The sequence below is a fragment of the Mobula hypostoma genome, chromosome 28, assembly GCF_963921235.1.
Source record: "Mobula hypostoma chromosome 28, sMobHyp1.1, whole genome shotgun sequence".
Taxonomy (NCBI): domain Eukaryota; kingdom Metazoa; phylum Chordata; class Chondrichthyes; order Myliobatiformes; family Myliobatidae; genus Mobula; species Mobula hypostoma.
In genome coordinates, this window is record NC_086124.1 from 28359201 (window position 1) to 28385167 (window position 25967).

The 25967-nt window shown below is 53.9% G+C and overlaps 1 protein-coding gene across 6 annotated transcripts; it reads left to right on the forward strand.

Annotated features, from left to right (window-relative positions):
- Positions 1–565: 565 nt before the first annotated feature.
- On the forward strand, positions 566–25967 carry ikbkg (inhibitor of nuclear factor kappa B kinase regulatory subunit gamma). Of its 6 annotated transcripts, none has more exons than XM_063035554.1 (14): positions 572–1027; positions 2614–2891; positions 10127–10299; positions 11172–11303; positions 16727–16870; positions 17584–17627; positions 18848–18980; positions 19085–19203; positions 20275–20427; positions 21057–21141; positions 21598–21738; positions 22232–22374; positions 24102–24166; positions 24265–25967. In XM_063035554.1, exons 2-14 carry the CDS (start codon positions 2684–2686, stop codon positions 24444–24446), a joined length of 1722 nt encoding a protein of 573 aa, XP_062891624.1. In that variant the 5' UTR covers positions 572–1027; positions 2614–2683; the 3' UTR covers positions 24447–25967. The 6 variants fall into 6 exon arrangements, with proteins under 6 accessions (XP_062891629.1, XP_062891630.1, XP_062891628.1 ...); XM_063035557.1 differs by lacking the exon at positions 572–1027 and adding an exon at positions 1155–1300; XM_063035556.1 differs by lacking the exon at positions 572–1027 and adding an exon at positions 1378–1532.

Consider the following 25967-nt stretch of genomic DNA (forward strand, 5'->3'; position numbering starts at 1 on the left):
TCGGTATTTACAGGGGGTCCCAGGGAGTGAGTCTGTATTTACAGGGGGTCCCGGGGAGTGTGTCTGTATCTACAGGGGTCCCGGGGAGTGTGTCAGTATTTACAGGGGGTCCCAGGGAGTGTGTCACTATTTACAGGAGGTCCTGGGGAGTGTGTCAGTATTTACAGGGGGTCCCGGGGAGTGTGTCAGTATTTACAGGGGTCCCGGGGAGTGTGTCAGTATTTACAGGGGGTCGCGGGGAGTGTGTCTGTATTTACAGGGGGTCCCGGGGAGTGTGTCTGTATTTACAGGGGGTCCCGGGGAGTGTGTCTGTATTTACAGGGGTCCCGGGGAGAGTGTCAGCATTTACAGGGGGTCCTGGGGAATGTGTCAGTATTTACAGGGGGTCCCGGGGAGTGTGTCAGTATTTACAGGGGGTCCCAGGTGTGGGTCGGTATTTATAGGGGGTCTCAGGCAGTGTGTCAGTATTTACAGGGGGTCCCAGGGAGTGTGTCAGTATTTACAGGGGGTCCTGGGGAGTGTGCCAGTATTTACAGGGGGTCCCGGGAAGCTAGTCGATATTTATGGAGGGGTCTGTGTGTCGGTATTTGCAGGGGACCTGATGGAGTGCACAAGTATTGACAGGTGGTCCTCAGGAGTGTGTAAGAACTCACAGAGCGTCCTCAGGGGTGCGTCTGTGGGGCGGACAAACATGTAAGGGGGACGTGCAGTGTTGACTTGGGGTCTCCCTGCCTGTGTCAGTATGTTTCAGAGGCCTCCCATTATCAGCCGCTCCCCGGGAAAATCCAGCAGCGCCCAGAAGGGCTGCTAGTCTGCATCGATACAGCTCCCAAGGGTGCCGGTGTGGCGACTGCACGAAAGAGAAAGCAAAAGAGTGGAGCCCTTGTTGCGATTCCGACGTCGCAGGCGTCACTGTTTCGGTCTGCAGAGTCGACAGGAAGTTCGGGTGGGCGGCGAGCGGGACCCAGGACTCGCGACGACCCGTCGGTAAATCTCGCTCCGCCACCGAGGCCGAGAGTCGCGACAGGTAAAATAAAACACACTTTAGTTATTGCCGGAGCGCGGCCGGCTGTTCGAGATCTAAAGCCTGAAGTTGCCGCTTTGTAACTTGTAGTCGACAGTGATACTTTGATACTGCGCAGTTGATACTTTGTAACATGTAATTGCCAAGGTGGAACCTGACATGTTGCTTTGTAGATATTTACACTGCGCGTTCCATTTCTCTGCGGAGGGTTCGAATCCGTCCGGGCCGCGTTCCATTGTCCGCGGGGAGCGTTCCATTTCTCCCGACCAACTGGACGTGGGTAGATTGCAGCCCGTTGCGATGAAACAGATCATATCTATCTCTCCCCCTCTCTCTCTTTCTGTGCTCCTTCCGGGTTCCCAGTCTTCTACCTCCTCCGGGCGCTGTTTCCCTACGAAGGCCTCTCCGGTTCAGTGTTTGTAACCTGTAACGGCCCCTTTTCCCCCTTTCTTCTTTTAATATGAGGCTGAAGCAAGGGCGAAAGAGTTAGAGGGGAGGGTGATCGCAGGTAATCGGCCCGTGCGTAATTTCGCCTCTTCTGCTTGTTTGCACAAATTTAAGGGGGGGGGGGAATTAAATAAACGAAAGGACATGTTCTCGGCAGGACACATCTGAGGACGGTGGGGGTAGGGGGCAGCAACTTGGGACAGACGCCGATTAATCGCTGGGTGGCACGTTGGGTTGTAAAGACTCAGTGTTTTGGCTTTAAGGGGGCAGAAGTTCACAGGGCCCGCAGTGGTCACATGACCAGGACCTCCACCGGACACGACTCTGAATGAACGGGCGGTTCGATTACTTCCCTTCTCTCCTACACCGCTCCTCTCTCCCATCCCCTCATCCCTTTCCTGCCCCTTCCCCGTGCCCTCTTCCGTCTTTCTTGCCCTTCCCCCTCCCCTCCACTCCACTCCTCCTTCTCCCCCTCCCCCTCCCCCTCCCCCTCCCTCCCCTCCTACCCCCTCCCTCCCCTCCTACCCCCTCCTCTCCCCTCCCCTCCTCCACTCCCCCCCTCCCCCTCCCCTCCTCCACTCCCCCCCTCCCCCTCCCCTCCTCCCCTCCCCCCTCCCCCTCCCCTCCTCCCCTCCCCCCCCCCCCCTCCCCCCCCCCCCCCCCCCTCCTCCCCTCCCCCCCTCCCCCTCCCCTCCTCCCCTCCCCCCTCCCCCTCCCCTCCTCCCCCCCTCCCCTCCCCCTCCCCTCCTCCCCCCCTCCCCTCCTCCCCCTCCCCTCCCCTCCTCCCCCTCCTCTCCCCTCCTCTCCCCTTCTCTTCCCCCTCCCCTCCTCTCTTCCCCCTCCCCTCCTCTCTTCCCCCTCCCCTCCTCTCTTCCCCCTCCCCTCCTCTCTTCCCCCTCCCCTCCTCTCTTCCCCCTCCCCTCCTCTCTTCCCCTCTCCTCCCTCCCCTCCCCCCTCCCCTCCCCTCCCCTCCCCCTCTCTCTCCCTCCCCTCCCCCTCTCTCCCCCTCCCCTCCCCTCCCCTCCCCCCTCTTCCCCCTCCTCCCCTCCCCCTCCCCCTGTCCCCTCCCCTCTCCACCCCCTCCATCTCACCCCTCCCCTCTTGCCCCTCGCCCCTCTCACTAATGTTCTCTCTCCCCTCAGGTTCCGCGCCCACCCACTCCAGTTTCCAACGCGCCTCTACGCCTCCTCCCCCCCACCCCACCACCACCCCATGTCTCGGGGCCAGGGCTCCCCCGTGACAGCCATGGTACAGCCCGGCGCACTGGTGGACGGCGACCCGGAGACAGTCGCCGGGGAAGGCCTGCTGACTGCCCGTCCTGTCAGTGGAGTGACCCCAGTGACCCCCGCCGACCTCAGCACCATGGAGACGCTGGTCCAGGCCAATCGGCACTTGCATCGCGAGAACGTCAGCCTCCGAGGTGAGTCAGGACGTTGGGGGCAGTTGCTGGTTGGAGTGTGTACGTGAGTATACGTGAGGCACAGACAGAGTAGACAGACAGAATCTTTTGACGTGGGTTGAAATGCCTAATACTAGTGGACATGCATTTAAGGTTTGTGGGGGTAAGTTCAAAGGAGACATGGGAGGAAGTTTTTTCACACAGAGAGTGGGTGGGGGTGCCTGGAATGCACTGCCTGAGGCAGGTACATCAGGGATGTTTAAGGGACATATCGATAGGAGCAGGATTGTGTGAAAATGGACACCGTGTAGGCAGAGGGGATTTGTTTAGCTGGCCACTTGATTACTAATTTAACTGGTTCAGCACAACGAAGGGCTTGATCCTGCGCTGGGAACTGTTCTACATACTGTGGACCGTGCTGGCCAAAACCCCCACTGAAGCTCGTCCCAGATGCCCGCGTTGGGCCTGTATGCCTCTCAACGTTTCCAATCCCTGTATCTGCCTTTCAAATGTTACAGTAACCTGCCTCTACCACTTCCCCCAGCATCTCGCTCCATGCGCGGACCACCCCCTGGGTGAAGAAGTTACCCCTCGGGTTTCTATTGAATTTCTTCCCTCTCATCCCAGAGCCCTGTCCTCCGGTTTTAGAGTCACAGAACACCACAGCACCTTTGGCCAGTAGTCTGAGCCAAACTATTATTCTGCGCACTCCCTCCGTACCCCTCCCATCCACGTGCACATCCAAACTTCTCTTGAATCAAGCCCACATCCACCACTCGCACTGGCAGCTCGTCCCACCCTCTGAGTGAAGAATCTCCCCTGAAACATTTCACCTTTCACCCTTAACCCATGATCTCTAGTTCTACTCTCACCCAACCTCACTGGAAAAAGCCTGCTTGCACTTACCCCTCATAATTTTGTATGCCTCTATCAAATCTCCCCTAAATCTTTTATGTTCGAGGGAGTAAAGTTCTAACCTATTTAACCTTTCCTTATAACTCAGGTCCTCAAGTCCTGGCACCATTCTTGTATTGTACCCTTTCAATTTTATTTACATCTTTCCCATAGGTATGTGACCAAAACTGCACACAGTACTCCAAATTAGACCTCAATGACGTCTTATAAAACTTCAGTATAACATCGCAACTCCTATATTAAGTACTCTGATCTACGGAGGCTAATGTGCCAAAAGCTTTCTTTATGACCCTGTCTACAAACCCCACTTCCAGAAAAGTTGGGATATTTTCCAAAATGCAATAAAAACAAAAATCTGTGATATGTTAATTCACGTGAACCTTTATTTAACTGACAAAAGTACAAAGAAAATATTTTCAATAGTTTTACTGACCAACTTATTTGTATTTTGTAAACATACACAAATTTAGAATTTGATGGCTGCAACACATTCAACAAAAGTTGGGACAGAGGCATGTTTACCATTTTGTTACATCACCTTTCCTTTTAATAACACTTTTTAATTGTTTTGGAACTGAGGATACTAATTGTAGTAGATTTGCAATTGGAAATTTTGTCCATTCTTGCTTGATATAAGACTTCAGCTGCTCAACAGTCCGTGGTCTCCGTTGTCTGATTCTCCTCTTCATGATGCGCCATACATTTTCAATAGGAGATAGATCTGGACTGGCAGCAGGCCAGTCAAGCACACGCACTCTGTGTCTACAAAGCCACGCTGTTGTAGCCCGTGCAGAATGTGGTCTGGCATTGTCCTGTTGAAACAAGCATGGACGTCCCGGGAAGAGACGTCACCTTGATGGCAACATATGTCGCTCTAAAATCCTAATATACGTCTCAGAGTCAATGGTACCTTCCCATACATGCAACTCACCCATCACCATGCCGTGGGCACTGATGCACCCCCATACCATCACAGATGCTGGCTTTTGCACCTTTCGCTGATAACAATCTGGATGTTCGTTTTCATCTTTGGCACGGAGAACTCGACGCCCGTTTTTTCCGAAAACTAGCTGAAATGTGGACTCATCTGACCACAGCACACGGTTCCACAGTCTTTCGGTCCATCTGAGATGAGCTCGGGCCCAGAGAACTCACCGGCGTTTCTGCATAGAGTTGATGTATGGCTTCCTCCTTGCGTCAAGTTTCAAATTGCATTTCTGGATGCAGCGACGGACTGTGTTGAGTGACAATGGTTTTCCAAAGTACTCCTGAGCCCAGGTGGCTATAATTGTCACAGTAGCATGACGGTTTCTTAGGCAGTGCCGCCTGAGGGCTCGAAGATCACGCGCATTCAACAGTGGTTTCCGACCTTGCTCTTTACGCACTGAGATGTCTCTGAATTCTCTGAAACTTTTCACAATATTATGTACTGTAGATGTTAAAAGACCTAAATTCTCTGCAATCTTGCATTGAGAAATGTTCCTTTTGAACTGACTAACAATTCTCTCACGAATTTTGGCACAAAGGGGTGAGCCACGACCCATCCTTGCTTGCAAAGACTGAGCCTATGATGGACGCTACTTTTATACCCAGTCATGATACCTCACCTGCTACCAACTAGCCTGCTTAATGTGGAGTCTTCCAGACCGATGTTACTTGAATATTCTGTGCACTTTTCAATCTTATTTTAACTCTGTCCCAACTTTTGTTGAGTGTGTTGCAGCCATCAAATTCTAAATTTGTGTATATTTACAAAATACAATTAAGTTGGTCAGTAAAACTATTGAAAAAATCTTTTCTTTGTACTTTTGTCAGTTAAATAAAGGTTCACGTGAATTAACATATCACAGATTTTTGTTTTTATTGCATTTTGGAAAATATCCCAACTTTTCTGGAAATGGGGTTTGTACCTGTGATGCTATTTTCAAGGGATTCTGGGACCTGTATTCCCAGATCCCTCTGTTCCTCCACATTCCTCAGTGCCCAACCACTCACCTGCAAGACCTACCCCGGCTGGTCCTCCCAACGTGCAACACCTCACACTGGTCTGCCTTAAATTCCATCTGCCATTTTCCCGAATCAGAATCCAGTTTGATATCACTGGCCCATCTTTGCGTTTTCTATGTTGTCCTGCTGAACCTTGTGGGCTTGTTGTGTTGGCACGGGGAGTGTGTGCCGACACCATTGGCACAGGGGGTGTGTGGCGACACCGTTGGCACAGGTGTGTGTGGCGACACCGTTGGCACAGGGGTGTGGGGCGACACTTGCAGGCTGCCCCCCAGTACACCCTTGGGTGGTGTTGGACGCATTTCACTGTTTGTTTTGATGTACAGCTGATCAAGTCATCAAGCTGAATCTGTCGTTGGGCTGCTGTGTGGCTGGGACGGCAACTTCCCGAGGGTGCTGCTCCCACCCCCACTGTCCTTGCAGCTGGTAGAAATGTTGGATCTGGAAAGTGCTGATGAAGGAGTCTCGGTGATTTTCCACCGTGTGTCCTGTAGACGTGGTGGGGAGAGGGAACGGGTGTGGGTGGGGTGGTGTCAGGTGGGCTGCTGTGTGTCCTGTGGCTGTGGTGGAGAGAGGGGACGGTTATGGATAAAGTCCTAATTGTCCAGCCTCTTTCTATAACTCAGTCCCTCGAGTGCTGGCAGTGGTCTCGTAAATCTCCCTCTGCACTCCTGCCAGCTTCCTGGCATCTTCACCGTAGCAGGGTGAGCAGACCAAACACGATACCACAGGAGTGCCTTCTACAACTGCAACAAAACATCCCAACTCCTGCACTCGGTGCCCTATCTGACGGAGGCCAGCGTTCCTCACACCTGCTTCACTGCCCTCTCTATCTGTGATGACATTTTCAGGAAACAATGAGACATAGGAATAGAATTAGACCATCCAACCGTTCCATCATGGCCGATTTGTCATCCCTCTCAACTCCATTCTCCTGCCTTCTCCCCGTCTCCTTTGACACCCTGACTAACATCAACCTCCACCTTAAATATACACAACAACTTGGCCTCCACAGCTATTTGTGGCAATAAATTCCACATATTCACCGCCCTCCGGCGAAAGAAATTCGTCCTCATCTCCTTCTAAATGGACGTCCCTCTATTCTGAGGCTGTGACCTCTGGTGTTAGACTCCCCCCACTATAGGATACGTCATTCCAATATTCGATACGGTTCAACAAGACCCCCCCCCCCCGGCACCCCTGTAACGTGGGAGAGCAGGTTTGAGGATCCAGTGGGTGAAACAGGAGGCACAGAGTTTAAAATGGGTATGTGAGGTAGTAATTTATGAACAGAGAAACATTAAATTAGGTGTCCAGCTAAACCAATGTTTGTCTGAGCTACCCAAAACCACTACACTGTTACCCTTTAAATACTTTATACTTTATTGTCGCCAAACAATTGGTACTAGAACGTACAATCATCACAGCGATATTTGATTCTGCGCTTCCCACTCCCTAGATTACAAATATTAAATATTAAAAATCGTTAAAATTAGTAAATATTAAAAATTTAAATTATAAATCATAAATGGAAAAATGGGAAGTAAGGTAGTGCAAAAAAACCGAGAGGCAGGTCCGGATATTTGGAGGGTACGGCCCAGATCCGGGTCAGGATCTGTTCAGCAGTCTTATCACAGTTGGAAAGAAGCTGTTCCCAAATCTGGCCGTACGAGTCTTTAAGCTCCTGAGCCTTCTCCCGGAGGGAAGAGGGACGAACAGTGTGTTGGCTGGGTGGGTCGTGAATGGATACTCTGCTACACCTCCCCGATTTATAAAACCCAAGATGTAAGCATATGCCACAAGCGGATACTTAACCAAACAGTGGGCACCCCGTCTGTGTCTGCAATGCTGTCTCTCAGTGGTTCTTCAGGACTGACGTCAAGCCCCACGGGTGGCAGGGAAGAAAGAGAGTGAACCCTCTGTACGTGGGCTCCTTTGCTCCCTTACGTCAACCAATGGGAAAAGAAGTTCGCAAACTTTAAAGGAACCATTGAAGCTCTTTCAAACAGAATAAGGCACACCCTCGCGGGGAGACCCCCCTCATTCGTCCAATTACTGGCTCAGAGCCACCAAATGCTCCTTAGACGTTAACACTCTCTCTCAAAAGATCATTCTTGTTAAATTTTGTTGGACCCTCTCAAATGCCAGCACATCCTTTCTTAGACAAGGGGCCCAAAACTGCTCACGATGTCCCAAGTGCGGTCTGACCAATGGCTCTTAAAACCTCAGCGTTACGTCCTTCCTTCTGTGTTCTCGTCCTCTTGAAATAAATGCTAACTTTCCATTTGCCTTCCTCATCACTGACTCAACCTGCAAGTTAACCCTCAGGGAATCCTGCACGACGACCCCAGTCCCTCTGTGTCGCTGATTTCTGAATTTTCTCCCCATTTAGAAAACAGTCTACACCTTTATTCCTTCTGCCAAAGTGCATGAACATACACTTCCCGACACCGTATTCCCTCCGTCGCTTCCTCCCTCTTTTCCCAGTCTGTGTAAGTCAGCCCATGATTGAGTGGCAGAGCAGACTCGATGGGCTGAGTGGCCTCCTTCTGCTCCTATATCTTATCCTGTTATAAATCCTTCTGCAGATTATTCTTCTTCCTCAACACTACCAGCCCCTCCACCTACCTTCACATCATCTGCACACTTGGCTACAAAGCGATCAATTCCGTCATCCAAATCATTGATATATAGTGTGAAATGAAGTCAGCCCTGTGAACACCGGCGACCAGCCAGAAAAGGCCCCCCCACCCCTTATTCCCACTCTTTGCCTCCTGCCACTCAGCCAATTTTCTATCTATGCCAGTGTCTTTCCTGTAATACCATGGGCTCCTATCTTGTTTAGCAGCCTCATGTGAGCCACCTTGTTAAAGACCTTCTGAAAATCCAAGTAAATGACATCCACTGATTCTACTTTGTCTATCCTGCCTGTTATTTCCTCAGAAGAATTCCAACAGAGTTGTCAGGCAAGATATTCCCATGAGGAAACCATGCTGACTTTGACAAGTGCCTCCACAAACCCTGAAGCTGTATCCCTAATAATGAACTCAAACATGTCATCAGCCACTGAAGTCAGGGTAACTGGCCTACAAGTTTCTGCTGTCTTCCTCCCTCCTTTCTCAGAGTGGAGTGACATCTGCTATTTTCCAGTCCTCTGAAACCATGCTAGAATCTAGTGATTCATGAAAGATCATTGCTAATTCTCTTCACAAGCATATACCTCAATCTCTAGGTATCTCAACACTACCCAGGGCCCTGCCATTTGCTGTGAAATCCTTCCCAAAATGCAACACCTTGCAGTTGTCTAAATTAAACTGCATCTGCCATTTGTCAGCCCGGCTGATCAGGAACCCTGGGCAAATAAGCATAATCTTTGCTGTTTACCACAACAGCCTTTTTTAAGAGAAAGATTTAAAGATGAGCTTCATTTGTCACCGACATGTGTCGTGAAATTTGTTGTTTTGTGGCAGCAGTACAGTGTAATACATAAAACTATACTATAAATCATAATAAGAAATGTACACTTCATCGTACCACTTTATTTGGTACTCCCTGTACCGAACAAAGTGACCGCTGTGTGTATGTCCGTGGTCTTCTGCTGCTGGAGCCCATTCACTCCGAAGTTCGACGTGTTGTGCGTTCAGAGATGCTCTTCTGCACACCACTGTTGTAATGTGAGGTTATTTGAGTTACTGTCGCCCTCCAGCTTGAACCAGTCTGGCCATTCTCCTCTTGACTTCTCTCATTGACAAGGCATTTTCTACCACAGAACTGGTGTTTTTTTTCTGCACCATTCTCAATAAGCTCTCAAGACTGTTGTGTGCGTGAAAATCCCAGGAGGTCAGCGCTTGCTGGGATACTCAAACCACCCCGTCTGACACCAACAACCATTCCGCGGTCAAAGCTGCTTCAGATCACATTTCTTTCCCCCATTCTGATGTTCGGTCTGAACAACAACTGAACCTCGTGACCATGTCTGCATGCTTTTACGTACTGAGTCGCTGCCACATGATTAGCTGATCAGCAGGTGCACCTGATAAAGTGACAACTGAGTGTAGATGTGCGGGAATTAAATAAATATTGCAAAACGACAGCGGAAGTAGCAAAGTAGTCTTTATGGGTTCATTGTCCGTTCAGAAATATGATGGCGGAGAGGAAGAGGCTGCTTTTGAAGTGCTGAGTGTGTTCTAACACCTTGCTACTCAAAACGCAGGGCGAAGTTTGTCACTTACACGTCTAAATGTGTCATGTTTCCTGTTTCTGCTTCTCTCTGTCTCCCCACCACCCTCACCACCACCACCCCCCACCCCCAACACCGGCTACCGGCAACCCAGAGGCGATCCGTCAGAGTAACCAGGCGCTGCGGGAGCGCTGCGAGGAGCTGCAGGAATTCCAGGCGCGGAACAGGAGGGAGAGGGAGTTCGTGATGAGCCGGTTCCGGGAGGCCAGGCAGCTGGTCGAGCAGCTGAGGGCCGCCAACGGGCAGCTGCAGCGCAGGGCGAGCGAGGTGGGTGCAGACGTCAAGGTGAACCGGGGCCCTGTCCCCATTCCACTCTCCTGCTTGGCCCTCTGCTCTCTCCTCTGCCCTGCACTCATCGACTCCTTGCTTCCCCCTCTCTCACTCTACACCCCCTCTCCCCCCACCTGCACCAAACCCCCCTCCTCTCCGAACCCCCCTCCCCCCCATGGGACCCCCACCACCCCTCCCCCCTCTCAGGACCCCACCACCCCTCCCCCCCTCGGGACTCCCCACCCTTCCTTCCCCCCTCTCGGGACCCCCCCCACCCCTCTCCTCCCCTCTCGGGACCCCACCACCCCTCCCCCCTCTCGAGACCCTCCCCTCCTCGGGACCCCTACCACTCCCCCCCTCTCAGGACCCTCCCCTCAGCACTCCCCCTCCCCTCTCAGGACACCCCCCCGTAGCTCTCCCCCTCCCCTCTCGGGACCCCCCCCAACCCTCCCCCTCCCCCCGTCTCGGGAACCCCCCACCCCTCTCCCCCACCTCTCGGAACTCCCCTCTCGGGACCACCCCACCCCTCCTCCCCCTCGGGACCCCCCCACCCCTCACCCCTCTAGGGACCCCTCCCTCCTTCCCCTCTCACCTTCCCCTCTCACCCTTCCCTTCACCCTCCCACTCCCCCTCCCCATCTTTCCCCCTTCTTTCCCCCACACCCTCTTCCCCACCCTACACACCCTCCCCCCCACCCCACAAAGCCTCCCCCACCCCCTCTGCCCTCGCCCCCCCTCTCTCCACATTCTGCATTGGATACAGTCTCGACGTGATGGTGGGGGGAGAGAGAGAGAGAGAGAGAGAGAGAGAGAGACCATCTTGCCGCTGACTTCTACCCCCTCCCTGTCTCTCTTTCCCTCTCTCGGCAGGGGATGGCGGTAGGAAGCCCCTCCCGTGATGCCTCCGAGAGTGCAGAGAGCTCCCTCGCCTCCTATACCACCATCACCCAGAGCATGTTTAACCTCCCCGCCGCACAGCAGCCCGAGGATGCCAGGGCTCAGGTGAGTGGACAAACGGGGGTTGATTCCGCCGGCGAAGTGAAGGCTGACGGGTGACCAGATAGAGGTTTATAACGTTAGCGGGACAGACACGCAGCGGCTTCTTTATTTAGTTCCTCCCGTTCCTAATAAAGTGGCCACTAATTGTACGTTCCTGATATAATGCTGCTGTAGCCCGTCCACTTCAAGGTTCGACTTGCTGTGCATTCAGAGATGCTCTTCTGCACACCAGTGTTGTAACGTGTGGTTATTTTGAGTTACTGTCAGCTTGAAGCAGTCTGGCCATTCTCCTCTGACCTCTCTCAGTAACAAGGCATTTTCTCCCACAGAACTGCTGCTTGCTTTGGCTCTCACACCACTCTCTGAAACCCCTAGAGACTGCTGTCCATGAAAATCCCAGGACCATAAGATGTAGGAGCAGAATTAGGCCATTTGGCCCTTCGAGTCTGTTCCGCCATTTCATCATGGCTGATCCGTTTTTCCTCTCATCCCCACTCTCCTGCCTTGCCCCCGTGTCCCTTCATGTCCCGACCAGTCAAGAATCTGTCAAACTCTGCCTTAAGGGTTGGCCTCCACAGCTGCCTATGGCAACAAATTCTACAAGTTGACCATTCTCTGGCTGTAGAAGTTCCTCCTCATCTCTGTTCTATAAGGACACCCCCTCATTCTGAGGCTGTGCCCTCTGGTCTACACACTCCCACCATAGGAAACAACATTTCCACATCCACTTTATCAAGACCTTTCACCATTCAATAGGTTTCAATTTGGTCACCTTTCATTCTTCTGAATTCTAGTGAATACAGGCCCAGAGCCATCAAACGCTCTTCATATGACAAGCCGTTTAATCCTGGAATCATTTTCGTGAGCCTCCTTTGAACCCTCTCCAGTTTCAGCACATCCTTCTCTGCAATAAGGGGTCCAAACCTGGTCACAGTTCTCCAAGTGAGGCCTCGCCAATGCTTTATAAAGCCTCAACATTACATCCTTGCTTTTATATTCTAGTCCTCTTGAAATGAATGCTAACATTGCATTTGCCTTCCTCACCACAGACTCAACCTGCAAATTAACCTTTAGGGAATCCTGCACAAGGACTCCCAAGTCCCCGTGCGCTTCAGATTTTCGTATTTTCTCTCAATTTGGAAAATAGTCAACTCTTTCATTTCCTCTACCAAAGTGCATGACTGTACACTTCCCGACACTGTATTCAATTGCTTATTTCATTGCCTATGCACCCTATCTGTCTACGTCCTTCTGTAGCTTCTCTATACCTCAAAACTACCTGCCCCTCCACCTATCTTCATACCTTCTGCAAAATTCACAACAACGCCATCAAGTCCATCGTCCAAATCCTTGACATGTAACATAAAAAGAACCAGTCCCAACACAGACCCTAGTGGAACACCACTATTTCCCGACAGCCAGCCAGAAAAGGCTCCCTTCATTCCCATTCTTTTTCTCCTGCCAGTCAGCTATGCTTTATCCAGTCTAGAATCTTTCCTGTAATACCATGGGCTCAGCTTGTTAAGCAGCCTCATGTGTGGCACCTTGTCAAAGGCCTTCTGAAAATCCAAGTATACAACATCAACCGATCCTCCTTTGTCTCTCCTGCTTGTTACTTCTTCAAAGAATTCCAACAGATTTGTCAGGCAAGATTTTCCCCTGAGGAAACCATGCTGACTGCAGCCTATTATCATGTGCCTCCAAGTACCCCAAAACCACATCCTTAATAATCGACTCCAACATCATCCGAACCGCTGAGGTCAGACTAATTGGCCTATAATTTCCTTTCTTGTGACTCTCTCTCCCCTTGAAGAGTGGAGTGACATTTGTAATTTTCCAGTCTTCTGGAACCATTCCACAATCTATTGATTCTTCAAAGATCATTACAAATGCCTCCACAATCTCTTCAGAACCCTGGGGCATACACCATCTGGCCCAGATGACTTCTCTACCTTCAGACCTTTCAGTTTCCCAAGAACTTTCTCCCCGGTAATGGTAACTTCACACACTTCATGCCCCCTGACGCCTGGAACTTCCACCATACTGACAGTGTCTTCCACAGTGAAGACTGATGGAAAATACATTTTCAGTTCGTCTGCCATTTCCTTGTCCCCCATTACTACCTCTCCAGCATCGTTTTCCAGCGGTCTGATATCCACTCTCACCTTCCAAGTGTATCTGAAGAAACTTCTGGTATCCTGTAGCTTACTTTCGTACTCTACTTTACCTTCTTAATGACTCTTTAATTGCCTTCTGTTGGTACTCAAAAGCTTCCTAATCTTCTAACTTCTGACTCATTTTTGTACTATTTTTGTCTCTTTGGCTTTTATGCTGGTTTTGACTTCTCTTGTTAGCCACAGTTATGTCATCTTTCCCTTAGAATAATATTTGGAATGTATATATCCCGTGTCTTCCAAATTCCAGCCATTGCTGCTCTGCCGTCTTCCCTGCCAGTGTTCTTTTCCAATCAATTCTGGTCGACTCCTCTCTCATGCCTTTGTAATTCCCTTTAGTTCACTGTAATACTGATAGATCTGACTTTAGCTTCTCCTCAAATTTCAGAGTGAATTTAATGCAATTATGGTCATATGCCCTTAAGGTTTTTTTTTTACCTTAAGCTCTCGAATCAATTCTGGTTCATTGCACAACACCCAATCCAGAATAGCTGATCACCAAGCGGGGTCAACCACCAGCTGCTCTAAAAAGCCATCTCGCAGGCATTCTAGCCATTCCCCCTCTTGGAATCCAGCACCAACCTGATTTTCCCAATCTATCTGCATGTTGAAATCCCCCGTGACTCTTGTAACATTGGCCTTTTGACGTGCATTTTCTATCTTGTAGACCGGGGGGGGGGGGTCCCCAACCTTTTTTGCGCTGTGGACCAGTTTAATATTGACAATATTCTTGTGGACCGGCTGACCAGGTAGGGGGGGTGGGGTGTTCAAGTAGGGTTAAACTCACCTCAACATGTCTGTTACAGTTAGGGTTGCCAACTTTCTCACTCTCAAATAAGGGATAAAAGTAGCAGTCAAATCCTGGCGTCACACATCAAAGTTGCTGGTGAACGCAGCAGGCCAGGCAGCATCTCGAGGAAGAGGTACAGTCGACATTTCGGGCCGAGACCCTTCGTCCTGAAACGGACTGAAATGTCGACTGTACCTCTTCCTAGAGATGCTGCCTGGCCTGCTGCGTTCACCAGCAACTTTGATGTGTGTTGCTTGAATTTCCAGCATCTGCAGAATTCCTGTTGTTTGCGTAGTCAAATCCCAGGACACTTTACCCCAGGAAAGACTACCATGACCATGAAGCCTTGCATGGGCACCTATGATTTTTTTTCCCCCACAAATCGGTTTTCCCTTCGTCTTCCCGACTACACTGTACATACATTATTTCTACTTTATATAGGCTGTGTATTTATCATATCATTCCTGCTTTTACTGTATGTTAGTGTTATTTTTGGTTTTATGTGTTACTTGGTATGATTTGGTAGGTTATTTTTTTGGATCTGGGAACGCTCAAAAATTTTTCCCACATAAATCAATGGTAATTGCTTCTTCGCTTCACGCCATTTTGGCACAAAAGGTTTCATAAGAACGCTCTACCTTAGCGGGGGAAATACGGGACAAGGGCGGTCCCGTATGGGACAAACCAATTTAGCCCAATATATGGGATTTCCCAGCAAATACAGGACAGTTGGCAACCCTATGTTCAAGTTCAACAGTGCATGACAGGGAATGAGGAAAGGTGCAGCTGACTCGTATCATTTCCTCGTGGCCCAGTAGAGGTCCGCGGCCCAGTGGTTGGAGACCATTGTTGTAGACCACATCCATATTATGTCTGAGGGCCTGTATATACCTTTGCGGTTCCTTAGCTCTTTGCACAATGATTTAACACTTTCTGACCCCAGATCCCCTATTTCAAATGATTTAACTTCATTGCTTACCAACAGAGTAACACCACCCTCTCTGCCTTCCTGCCTGTCCTTTCGATACTGTGTGACACTTAGACAGATGCATGAACAGGCAGGAATGCAGGGTTTAAATTAGCACCGGGTCTGGCACAGACACGAAGGGGCTGTGCTTGTGCCCTATCGTTCTGCGTGCCTGCAGGCAGGGTTTGCTTTGCGCCTGGGCAGACACAAACTTGTACGGTGCTGTGCAATAAGTCTCAGGCACGCGTCTGCAGCTCGGGTGCACAGGACTGTAGTTGTCAGCGTGGAGCGGGGGTTGTAAACTTGGCGGGAGCAAAGGTTGTTGGGAATGGTGTGGGTCAGGTGGTGGAGAAGGAGTGCCGGGGGAGGGAAGTGGAGAGAATGCAGACACACCCAGCCCTGAGACACCGGGCATGGTCATTTGATTCCAAACGATTGATTTATTGAGAACTACAGAATGTCTCTCTGGTGCTTCCCTCTGCCTTCCCCTATTCCCAAACCTGATTCCCCTCTCCCTGTCCTCTTCCCACTCTCAGTCCACAGTAGAGACCCATATCAGAATCAGGTTTACCATCGCTCACATACGTCATGAAATTTGTGTTTTGCTTTTGTGGCAACAGAACAGTGCAGTACATAAAATGACTACAGTACTGAGCAAAAGAGCGAAAATGACTAGTGTCAACAGGCATAACTTTAAGGTGGTTGCAGGAAAGAATCTGGAGGGAGGGGGGAATCATAAAAGGTAGGCTTTGACACAGAGATTCGGGCAGGCGGGTCTCGTCAGCCTGGGACGGCAGCCCGCCTAGGAGAAGGAAAACTCTGATTTTGAACCTCCGCTGCCTTGCGGCCATACCGACCCACGGGAAAGGCTTCGGGAGTAAACCCCGAGGAGGAAATCCGGAGCCGGGGGTCCCTAAGTGAGTTTGATGGTGCTTACAACTTCACCCTTGCAACCTCTGCCAAGACACTGATGCCAAGCTGTATCAGTGTTTGCCCTTCCCTTGGACTGCATTAGTGACGTGGAGAGGTGCATGGGCAACAAATCTTCCTGCCCTGGAGAGGACGCAGTCCACCAGGGGTGCCAACCCATGTTCCCCGGGGATCGACGGCTGCCTACTACTACATAGGGAGCGGTGGGCATGTGGAATGCCCTGCTAGATACATTAGGGACATTTAAGAGACTCTGGATGATAGAAACATGGAGTGCTACGTGGGAGGGAAGGGTTAAATTGACGGTGGAGTGGGTTAAAGGTCGCCACTGCATTGTGGGCTGAACTGTGCTGTACTGTTCCAGCTTCTATGTGTCACCGATAATAGATTTGATTCAGACAACTTGGCAAATCCCAGTTATCAGAGCCAGGGAGGACGTTAAAATAATGTCCCTGCTTGCCGACGAGGCGGGGAGATGTTCCGGGTGACGGGGGGGCAGAGGGGGAGGGTGCGGGGGGTTGGGGGGGAGCACTGCCACTCAGCCCTGCCTCTGCGCCATGTCCAGGCGGAGATCCCGGAGTACGTGCGTCTCCTGAAGGAGCGGAAGGAGGAGCTGGAGGACGACCTGCGGGTCATGAGGACCGAGAACCAGCTGCTGCGGCAGCAGTTGGCGCAGACCGGGACGGCGCAGGTGGTAGGGCGGGAAGAGGTAAGGGGCGGGCTGCGAGCAGGTGTAGCGGGAGTTGTGCTGGGGGGAGGACGGTGCCTTACTGCCCTGCGGGCCGACACGCCCTCTGCCTCATCTCTCCTCCCACCTGCCGTCCCGCGCCTCCTTGACGCTCACTCATTCGCAGCTCTGCCCCCCCTCAGAGCTCCCTCCCTCCCTCACTCCCACACCCCCCTGTGGCGGACCTCCCCCCTGCACAGGGGTCAACACAACGCTTCTCAGTGACACCATTTGGGGTTCAATTCCCGCCGCTGTCCGTGACGAATTTGTATGTTCTCCCCGCGACCGCGTGGGTTTCCTCCGGGAGCTCTGGTTTCCTCCCACGCAGTCCAAACCCGTACGGGATCGGGTTAGCGAGATGTGGGCTTGCTGTGTTGGTGCCAGGAGCGAGACGGCTCTTGCGGGCTGCGTTGGTCGTTGACGCGAGGCGTACATTTCACTGTTTCGATGTACGTGTGACAAGCTGATCTAATTGCTCCTCCCCCACCACACTGCCGACACCATCCCCAATGGTGCTCGTTCCCTCTCTCCTCCATAGGCTTGTCCCACTCCCCCATGCTCCCTCCCTCCCTCTATCTCGTCCACGACCCTCCCTCCCTCTCTCCCGTGGCACTCGGTCCCTCCCCTCCCTCTCGCCTGCGAGCTTCCCTCTCAGAGGGGCGTAGACTGACAGAAGCTGTGTGTGTCTGTTCTAGGTAAAGGCACCGAATGAGGAAACTACCGGCCAGTCGCCAGTCAGGTATGGAACGCTGATCCTCGAGTCCTCCCAGTCTCCGTGATCCTCTCCCTCCCCTTCACCCCCTTTCCGGCCCTGGCCCCCTCCCTCCCCTCCACCTCTCCCATCTCTGTTGACCCCCTCCCTGTCTCTGTGACCACTCCCTAGCGGTGACCCTACACCCCTCCCCGTTTCCATGACCCCACTGCCTCCCCTACACCCCTCCCTGTCTCCGTGAACCCCTCCCTCCGCAACTCTGTGACCTCCTCCCTCCCCTACAACCTCCGTCTCTGTGAAACCCTCCGTCTCCATTGATCTCCACCCTCCCCTACACCCCTCCCTATCCCTGACTCTGTGATCTCCACCCTCCCCTACAACCTCCATCTCTGTGAAACCCTCCCCGTCTTGTAGTCCCCTCCCTCCACTACAACCTCCCTGTCTCTGTGAACCCCTCCCTCCCTGTCGCCGTGATCTCCACCCTCCCCTACACCCCTCCCTGTCTCCGTGATCTCCACCCTCCCCTACACCCCTCCGTCTCCGTGATCTCCACCCTCCCCTACACCCTTCCCTGTCTCCGTGATCTCCACCCTCCCCTACACCCCTCCCTGTCTCCGTGAGCTCCACCCTCCCCTACACCCCTCCGTCTCCGTGATCTCCACCCTCCCCTACACCCCTCCCTGTCTCCGTGAGCTCCACCCTCCCCTACACCCCTCCCTGTCTCCGTGATCTCCACCCTCCCCTACACCCCTCCCTGACTCCGTGATCTCCACCCTCCCCTACACCCCTCCCTGTCTCCGTGATCTCCACCCTCCCCTACACCCCTCCCTGACTCCGTGATCTCCACCCTCCCCTACACCCCTCCCTGTCTCTGTGATCTCCACCCTCCCCTACACCCCTCCGTCTCCGTGATCTCCACCCTCCTCTTCACCCCTCCCTGTCTCCGTGATCTCCACCCTCCTCTACAACCTCGCTGTCTCTGTGAACCCCTCCCCATCACTGTAGCCCCCTCCCTCCACTACAACTCTCACCACCTCCCAGACCCCTTCCACTCCTACTGCCTTTCCTGTCTCTGTGGGTCTTCGCCTCACCCTACGCCCTTCCCTCCCCTACACCCCTCCCCGTCTGTGACTCCGACCCTCCCCCATCTCTGTGACGCCACCAGTACGATCCCCAGGGGTCGGTGAGCCCTCCCCACCCACTCAGCGTGCGGGCAGCTCTCACAGGGTGGTTACCACCCCCTGCAGGAGGCCGGAGTCACAGGAGGGGCCCCCCGGGCCGGAGAGACCCCCGGCACAGCTGGAACAGCTGGAGCAGCGGCTGAAGAAGCAGGAGGCAGAGTTCGAGGCCAGGGTGCAGGGCCTGAGCCGCCAGGTCGAGGTGAGGGGCCGTGCCTGAGTGTTCTGTGTGTGTGTGTGTGTGTGTGTGTGTTTGTGTTTAGGACGGATCGGACTGTGTTGACAGAAAGTGTGTGTGTCTTACAGCAACTGTCCGACGACCGAACCTCACTGAAAGCTCAGGTCACCTCGCTGCTGGCCGAGCTGATGGACAGCCAGAGAACGGTGGAAGCCCTGAGGACGCGGAGCGTCGGCCTGGAGGACAAGTGGGTGCCCTGCTGGCGGTGGTAGTGGGTGGGTGCAGTGGGAGAGTGCTGGGATCCGCGATAGGGGCAGTCAGGGAGAAGGGGAGGGAGCAGAGGTCACGGAGATGAGCAGGGAGGGGGTCACGGAGACAGGTGTGTAGGGGAGGGAGAGGGTCACAGAAGTGGGGAGGGGTGTAGGGGGGGTCACAGAGACATGGAGGTGTGTAGGGGAGATGGGGGTCTCAGAGAAGGGGGAGAGGATTTTGGGAGAGAGGGGGTCTGAGAGATGGGGAGGGGTGTAGGGGAGGGAGGGGACAATGGAGGACTGAGGTGGAGGGAAGGGGTCTTGGAGATGGGCAGGGTGTAGGCGAGGGAGGGGGGTCACAGAAACATGGAGGGATGTATGGAGGAAGGGTGTAGGGGAGGGAGGGGGTCATGGAGACCCGTAGTGGAGGGTAGGGGTCTTGGAGACGGGGACGTGTGTAGGGGAGGGAGGGGTTTCACTGAGACGGAGGGTCAGAGTCACAGAGATGGGGAGGGGTGTAGGGGAGGGAGGGGGTCATGGAGATGGAGGGGTGTAGGGGAAGGAGGGGGTCACAGAGACAGGGAGGTGTGTAGGGGAGGGAGGGGTTTCACTGAGTGGAGGGTCAGATTCACAGAGATGGGGAGGGGTGTAGGGGAGGGAGGGGGTCATGGAGACAGGGAGGGGTGTAGTGGAGGGTAGCGGTCTTGGAGACGGGGAGGGGTGTAGGGGAGGGAGGGGTTTCACTGAGACGGAGGGTCAGAGTCACAGAGATGGGGAGGGAGGGGGTCTCGGAGACAGGGAGGGGTTTCACTGAGATGAAGGGTCAGGGTCACAGAGACAGGGAGGTGTGTAGGGGAGGGAGGGGTTTCACTGAGACGGAGGGTCAGGGTCACAGAGACGGAGGTGTGTAGGGGAGGGAGGGGTTTCACTGAGACGGAGGGATAGAGTCACAGAGATGGGGAGGGGTGTTGGGGAGGGAGGAGGGTCTCAGAATTGGAGAGGGGTATATGTAGGGAGGGTGGGGTAAGAGCAGTTGTGGACATTCTCTCCCACCTTGCCACCCACAGGTGCCAGGCGTTGGAGGAGAGGCTGAGGGTGCAGGAGAAAGATGCAGAGGCCCAGAAGAAACAGTCAAGTGTCACCATCGACCAGCTCCGGATCGCAGTCCACAACTCGGAGTCTGCCCTGAAGACGGAGAGACAGAACGCATCGGAGGACAAGTCAGTTTGGAACCTGAACCCCTGCATTAAAGCCCGGCCTGTAACCCACTCCCAGAGATCTGGTATTCTATATACAAACCCCCAAACCCCTGGATTAGATCCCAGCCTGTAACCCACCCAGAGATCTGGTATTCTATATTTAAACCGTCCGAACCCCTGGATTAGATCTCAGCCTGTAACCCACTCCTGGGGATCTGACATTCTATATATAACCCCTGATACCTGGATTAGATCCCAGCCTGTAACCCACTCCCGAAGATCTGTTATTCTATATATAAACACCCTGAACCCCTGGATTAGATCCCAGCCTGTAACCCACTCCTGGGGATCTGTTGTTCTATATATAAACCCCCCAAACCCCTGGATTAGACCCAGCCTGTAACCCACTCCCGGGGATCTGATATTCCATATATAAGCACCCTGAACCCCCGGATTAGATCCCAGCCTGTAACCCACTCCCGAAGATCTGTTATTCTATATATAAACCTCCAAACTCTTGGATTAGATCCCAGCCAGTAACCCACTGTAATTCCATGTCGAAATCCAGACTGTAACACAGTGCACGTTACGCTGCAGAAATGAATCCAATCTCGAATGTCGATTGTTTTCTCTCCTTCCCTTCTCGACAGGAGGAAACTGGCCCAGTTGCAGGCTGCCTACCATCAGCTGTTTGCCGAATATGACCACACAGTCAGGGACGGCAAGAGGAACAAGGTAAAGGGCGGGGGGGGGGATCTGTCCTCTCTGCAAGACATTGATAACTACATATCTGTCCCCCTTCTCCCTCTCGCCCCATCTCACACAACAACCCCCCCTCGTGCCCATCTCCCCCTCCATCCCCTCTCTCTCCCTCTCTCCCCCTCTCCCCTACCCTCTCGCCCCCATCTCACACCCCTCACCCCATAATGCACAACCCCCTCCCACCTCCCTCGTGACCCTCTCAACCTCCATCCCCCTCTTTCCCTCTCTCTCGCTCTCTCCCCTACCCTCTCGCCCCCTCACACAACCCCACTGCACCCCCACGCATCCCACCTCCTCGTACCCCTCTCTCCTACCTCCTCACCCCTTCTCACGCCCCTTGCCCCATCTCACACAACCCCCCCAGCAGTCCCCTCCCCCTCCCCCGCCAGCCCACTCCCCTGACCGTGCCTCGTGTTTCCTCCCCCTCAGGGCCAAGCAGAAGACATTGCTGATCAGCTGAAGGAGGCCGAGGCCGCCCTGGCCATTAAGCAGGACCTGATCGACAAGCTGAAGGAGGAGGCCGAGACCATGAAGGCAGAACTGGAGACGGTTCCTGTCCTGAAAGCCCAGGTACGGAGTCGCGAACGTTACCTGAAGCCCCTCCCCGTTTCCTCCCGTCTGTCTCTGCAGATCCCAGCGTCTGTCATATCAGCCCCTCCAGATCCCTGTGTCTGCCTCGAATGCTCCCAGTCACAGTACCTCTCCCCGCTGGCCAGCAGTCAGGCTGGCGCTGCTCTGTCGGCGGGAAGGATTTTGTGGAGCAAATTAGCAGGGGGATTGACGGAGTCACAGTGACGTAACGGAGAGAGCTGCTGTCTCACTGCCCTGGAGATCCAGGTTTGATCCGGAACCCACCAACTGGCCACAGTAAATCAGGGTGTGGGTGAGGGGCAGAATCTGCGGGAAGGGTGGACGGGAGTCCGGAGGCTAGTGGTGGGGGTGGGGGGGTGTTGCAGGGAATTCTTCGGCTGAGGTTCAGGTGAGCAGGCCCCGTGCTTTGGGGGGGGGGTGAGTGGGGGCACGCCTGCCGTCCTGACCGGCTCTCCCCTACCCGCCCCCCCAGGCCGAGGTTTTCAAGGCGGATTTTCTGGCGGAGCGGGCGGCCCGCGAGAAACTGCACGAGCAGAAGGAGCTGCAGCAGGAGAGGATGAAGGCACTGCAGGCCGAGTTCGATAAGCTGCGGGCAGAGCACGACATGGCCACCAGGTGGGGATGGGGACGGCGGTGGGGGGGGGAGAGGAGGGAAACGAGGAGGAGGGAGGGCCAAGATGAGAGCGAGGAGAGGGGTCCAGGAGGGAGAGGCAAGGCGAGGGGTGGCGGAGTGAAGAGACTCAGGAGGGAGGGAGAGGCGAGGTGAGGATGAGGGGTGGCGGAGTGAAGAGACTCAGGAGGGAGGCCAAGCGGGGAGGGAGAGGCGAGGTGAGAGTGAGGGGTGGCGGAGTGAAGAGACTCAGGAGGGAGGCCAAGCGGGGAGGGAGAGGCGAGGTGAGGATGAGGGGTGGCGGAGTGAAGAGACTCAGGAGGGAGGCCAAGCGGGGAGGGAGAGGCGAGGTGAGGATGAGGGGTGGCGGAGTGAAGAGACTCAGGAGGGAGGCCAAGCGGGGAGGGAGAGGCGAGGTGAGGATGAGCGGTGGCGGAGTAAAGAGACTCGGGGGGAGGCCAAGCGGGGAGGGAGAGGCGCGGTGAGGATGAGGGGTGGCGCAGTGAAGAGACTCAGGAGGGAGGGAGAGGCGAGGTGAGGATGAGGGGTGGCGGAGTGAAGAGACTCAGGAAGGAGGGAGAGGCGAGGTGAGGATGAGGGGTGGCGGAGTGCAGAGACTCAGGAGGGAGGCCAAGCGGGGAGGGAGAGGCGAGGTGAGGATGAGGGGTGGCGGAGTGAAGAGACTCAGGAGGGAGGGAGAGGCGAGGTGAGGATGAGGGGTGGCGGAGTGAAGAGACTCAGGAGGGAGGGAGAGGCGAGGTGAGAGTGAGGGGTGGCGGAGTGAAGAGACTCGGGAGGGAGGGAGAGGCGAGGTGAGGATGAGGGGTGGCGGAGTGAAGAGACTCAGGAGGGAGGGAGAGGTGAGGTGAGAGTGAGGGGTGGCGGAGTGAAGAGACTCAGGAGGGAGGGAGAGGCGAGGTGAGGATGAGGGGTGGCGGAGGGAGGGGGAGAAGCAGGGAAGAGGCTACACTCACTCACACTTGCAGAAATGTGTGCACCCTTGCTGTGGCACTCATGCAAAAATGCCATCAAATGAGACAGGATAGGATGGTAACCGTGGCTCGGTAAGGGCTCGGTAAGGACTCGGAGTGAGGAGCCTGATTCTGTGTTCGATGTGTGATTCCACCAGAGAGTGAGAGAGAGACCGACTGAAAGAGAGTCTCATAGTCGCATGCAAGCACAGGAAGATACCAGAACACACACAGAGAGAGAAAGACTTGCACACAGATAGAGACAGACAGATACACACATTCAAGTTAAAGTCTGTCACGAGCCTTGTGGCCCATCAGGCCGATGCTTATGCCAGTTTCCGTGGCGTGAAGCGACTGAGAGTCCGAGACTCCCCCCCCCCCCCCCCGGATAGGACGCCAGTCTGTCACGAGGTGAACCCTCAGCATTTACCGGTACCCATTTTCAGCTGGGTGGACTGGAGCAGTGTGTGGTTAAGTGCCTTGCTCATATAGAGAGAGAGACACACACAAGGGACACAGAGAAAGAGACAGGCAGACAATCTGACACACAGATATACAGTCAGAGCCAATCTCACCTTTGGGCTTCCTAGCGACCGACTCAAAGCTTTTATTTTATTCGGAGGGTATGGTGTGTGATGAGTTTTCAGGTCTCACTGTGCGGAGGTGGAAAGGGGTCTGGAGGGGTTAGGCAGAATGAAAGAGACCCCCCCCCCCTCTGATGGGACAAACTAACATGCCATCCTTCCCCCTCCCCTGACCAGGGCTCATATCGAGGAACTGCAGCGGCGACACAGCGACAGCCTGCGCACGCCCATCGGTGGCCAAGGTGAGTGTGGCAGGAGGGACGGCACCTCGGGTGGGGTGCGAGGCAGATGGCGTCTACTGAGTAAATGACGGAAGTGGTCTCGTTCTCTCCCCTCGCAGGCCCGTCGCATCCAGGTAACTTCTACCCGAACGGCAGCACCATCCCATTCAACGTGCCCTCGGAGCCGGGCCTGCGGCACATGTTCCCGGACGAGCAGCCGGATTTCCGATGCCCCAAGTGCCAGTACCAGGCTCCGGACATGGACACCCTGCAGATACACGTCATGGACTGCATTCAATGAAACGTCCCCCCCCACCACCACCCCAGCTCGCTCGCTCGCTCTCTCATACGGGAGGGGACCCTGAGAGAGATGAGTCCCACTTCGTGGGCTCTGTGGCCAAGGTGCAAGAAATCATTTCCTGGATGGGCTGTTAGAGGAATGGGGAGGGGAGGGGTGCCCCCGAGGGTTTGGGACCCCTCTCCCCTCCCCTTGCCGCTCACCCCTGAAGTCCCAGATCCTAGCGTCTGTGCCAGTGTCCCATTCAGGGGGAAGGGGATAGGACCAACCTCTGTGCATCATTTTTGTGTGTGTGTGTGTGTGTGTGTGTGTGTGTGTGTGTGTATCCTTGTCTGTCAAGAGTACTGAAGAGAGATCCCGTGATCCCTGATTTAATCAGTCAGGGTCATTGGGGTGCAGGACTCACAGACACAGACCTCCTCCTGTCACAAGGACCGCTCCATAATAGCATAGTGGACCGTGTGTGTGTGTGTGTGTGTAGCCCAACCTGACCGTTCCCACTCACCCTATACCGAGGGGGTAGATTACACCCAAAACAATAGTTGTTTAATATTCTTCACTCCATTCCGCTTGGAGGGCGAGGAACATTCTTTCCCTCTTCCACCATTTGAGCCCCTGAACCCACAGGTCTGAAGACCTCCACCGGGCCATCTCCGGATTTCTCCCCGCCGAACCCTCGCAGCTGGTGGATCTCTGAGGGGAGGTGCACTGGGTTCGTGCGATTGAGCCCCGTGCCTTCCAAAGAGACGTGCTGCAAGTTCCACCCCACCCCCAGCGACTGGGTAAGTGGGCCGGTGTGTGTGTGTGTGTGTGAGAATTTGCCCCCATCCCCCTGTGGCAACTGGTTAAGTGTGCGTGCATGAGAGGAACAGAGCGCGAGAGAGACACCCAGACAGACAGAGAGAAACAGGGAGACCGTGAGAGGGGGGACAGGGGCAGAGAGAGAAGAGGGAAGGAAGATTAGCAAGTGATTTGCCTAGATAAGATGGGGCAAATGGCTGCCATGTTCAGCTGAGGAGGCTGTGTTGCTCAATATACCACTACTTTTCAAAGGCAAGCTGGTAAATATATATGCATTCACACCAAGGTGCATTTATTCGCGGGTCTCCAATGGGGGGGGGAGGGGGCTGAACTCATTGTCACCAAAGTTAAGCCAGTGATAACCCTACCGCAATGCCTCCACTCCTCGAACTCTGAGTGAAGGGCAGTGGCAGAGATCGAAGGCTTTGGGTCATTGCCTCCGCATAGGGAAGGGAGGAGCAGGGAGGGCTGATTGGGGTCCTAATGTGACAGGGAAGTGGGGCGGGGGGAATGACTTCAAAAACAGTCTTAAACGACTTTTGGTAATTCCCTGGATCTTTCCCCGCCCCACCTACAACTACTTCTACTCTGAGAGCTACTCCACAATAACAGACAGCCTTTGCTGTCTACCTAGTTAATTAATCAACCTAATTAATTAATTTTTCTCCATGTGTTAATAAATCTATGTATTATTTTAATAAAATAAAAGTGTTCCTGGTGACG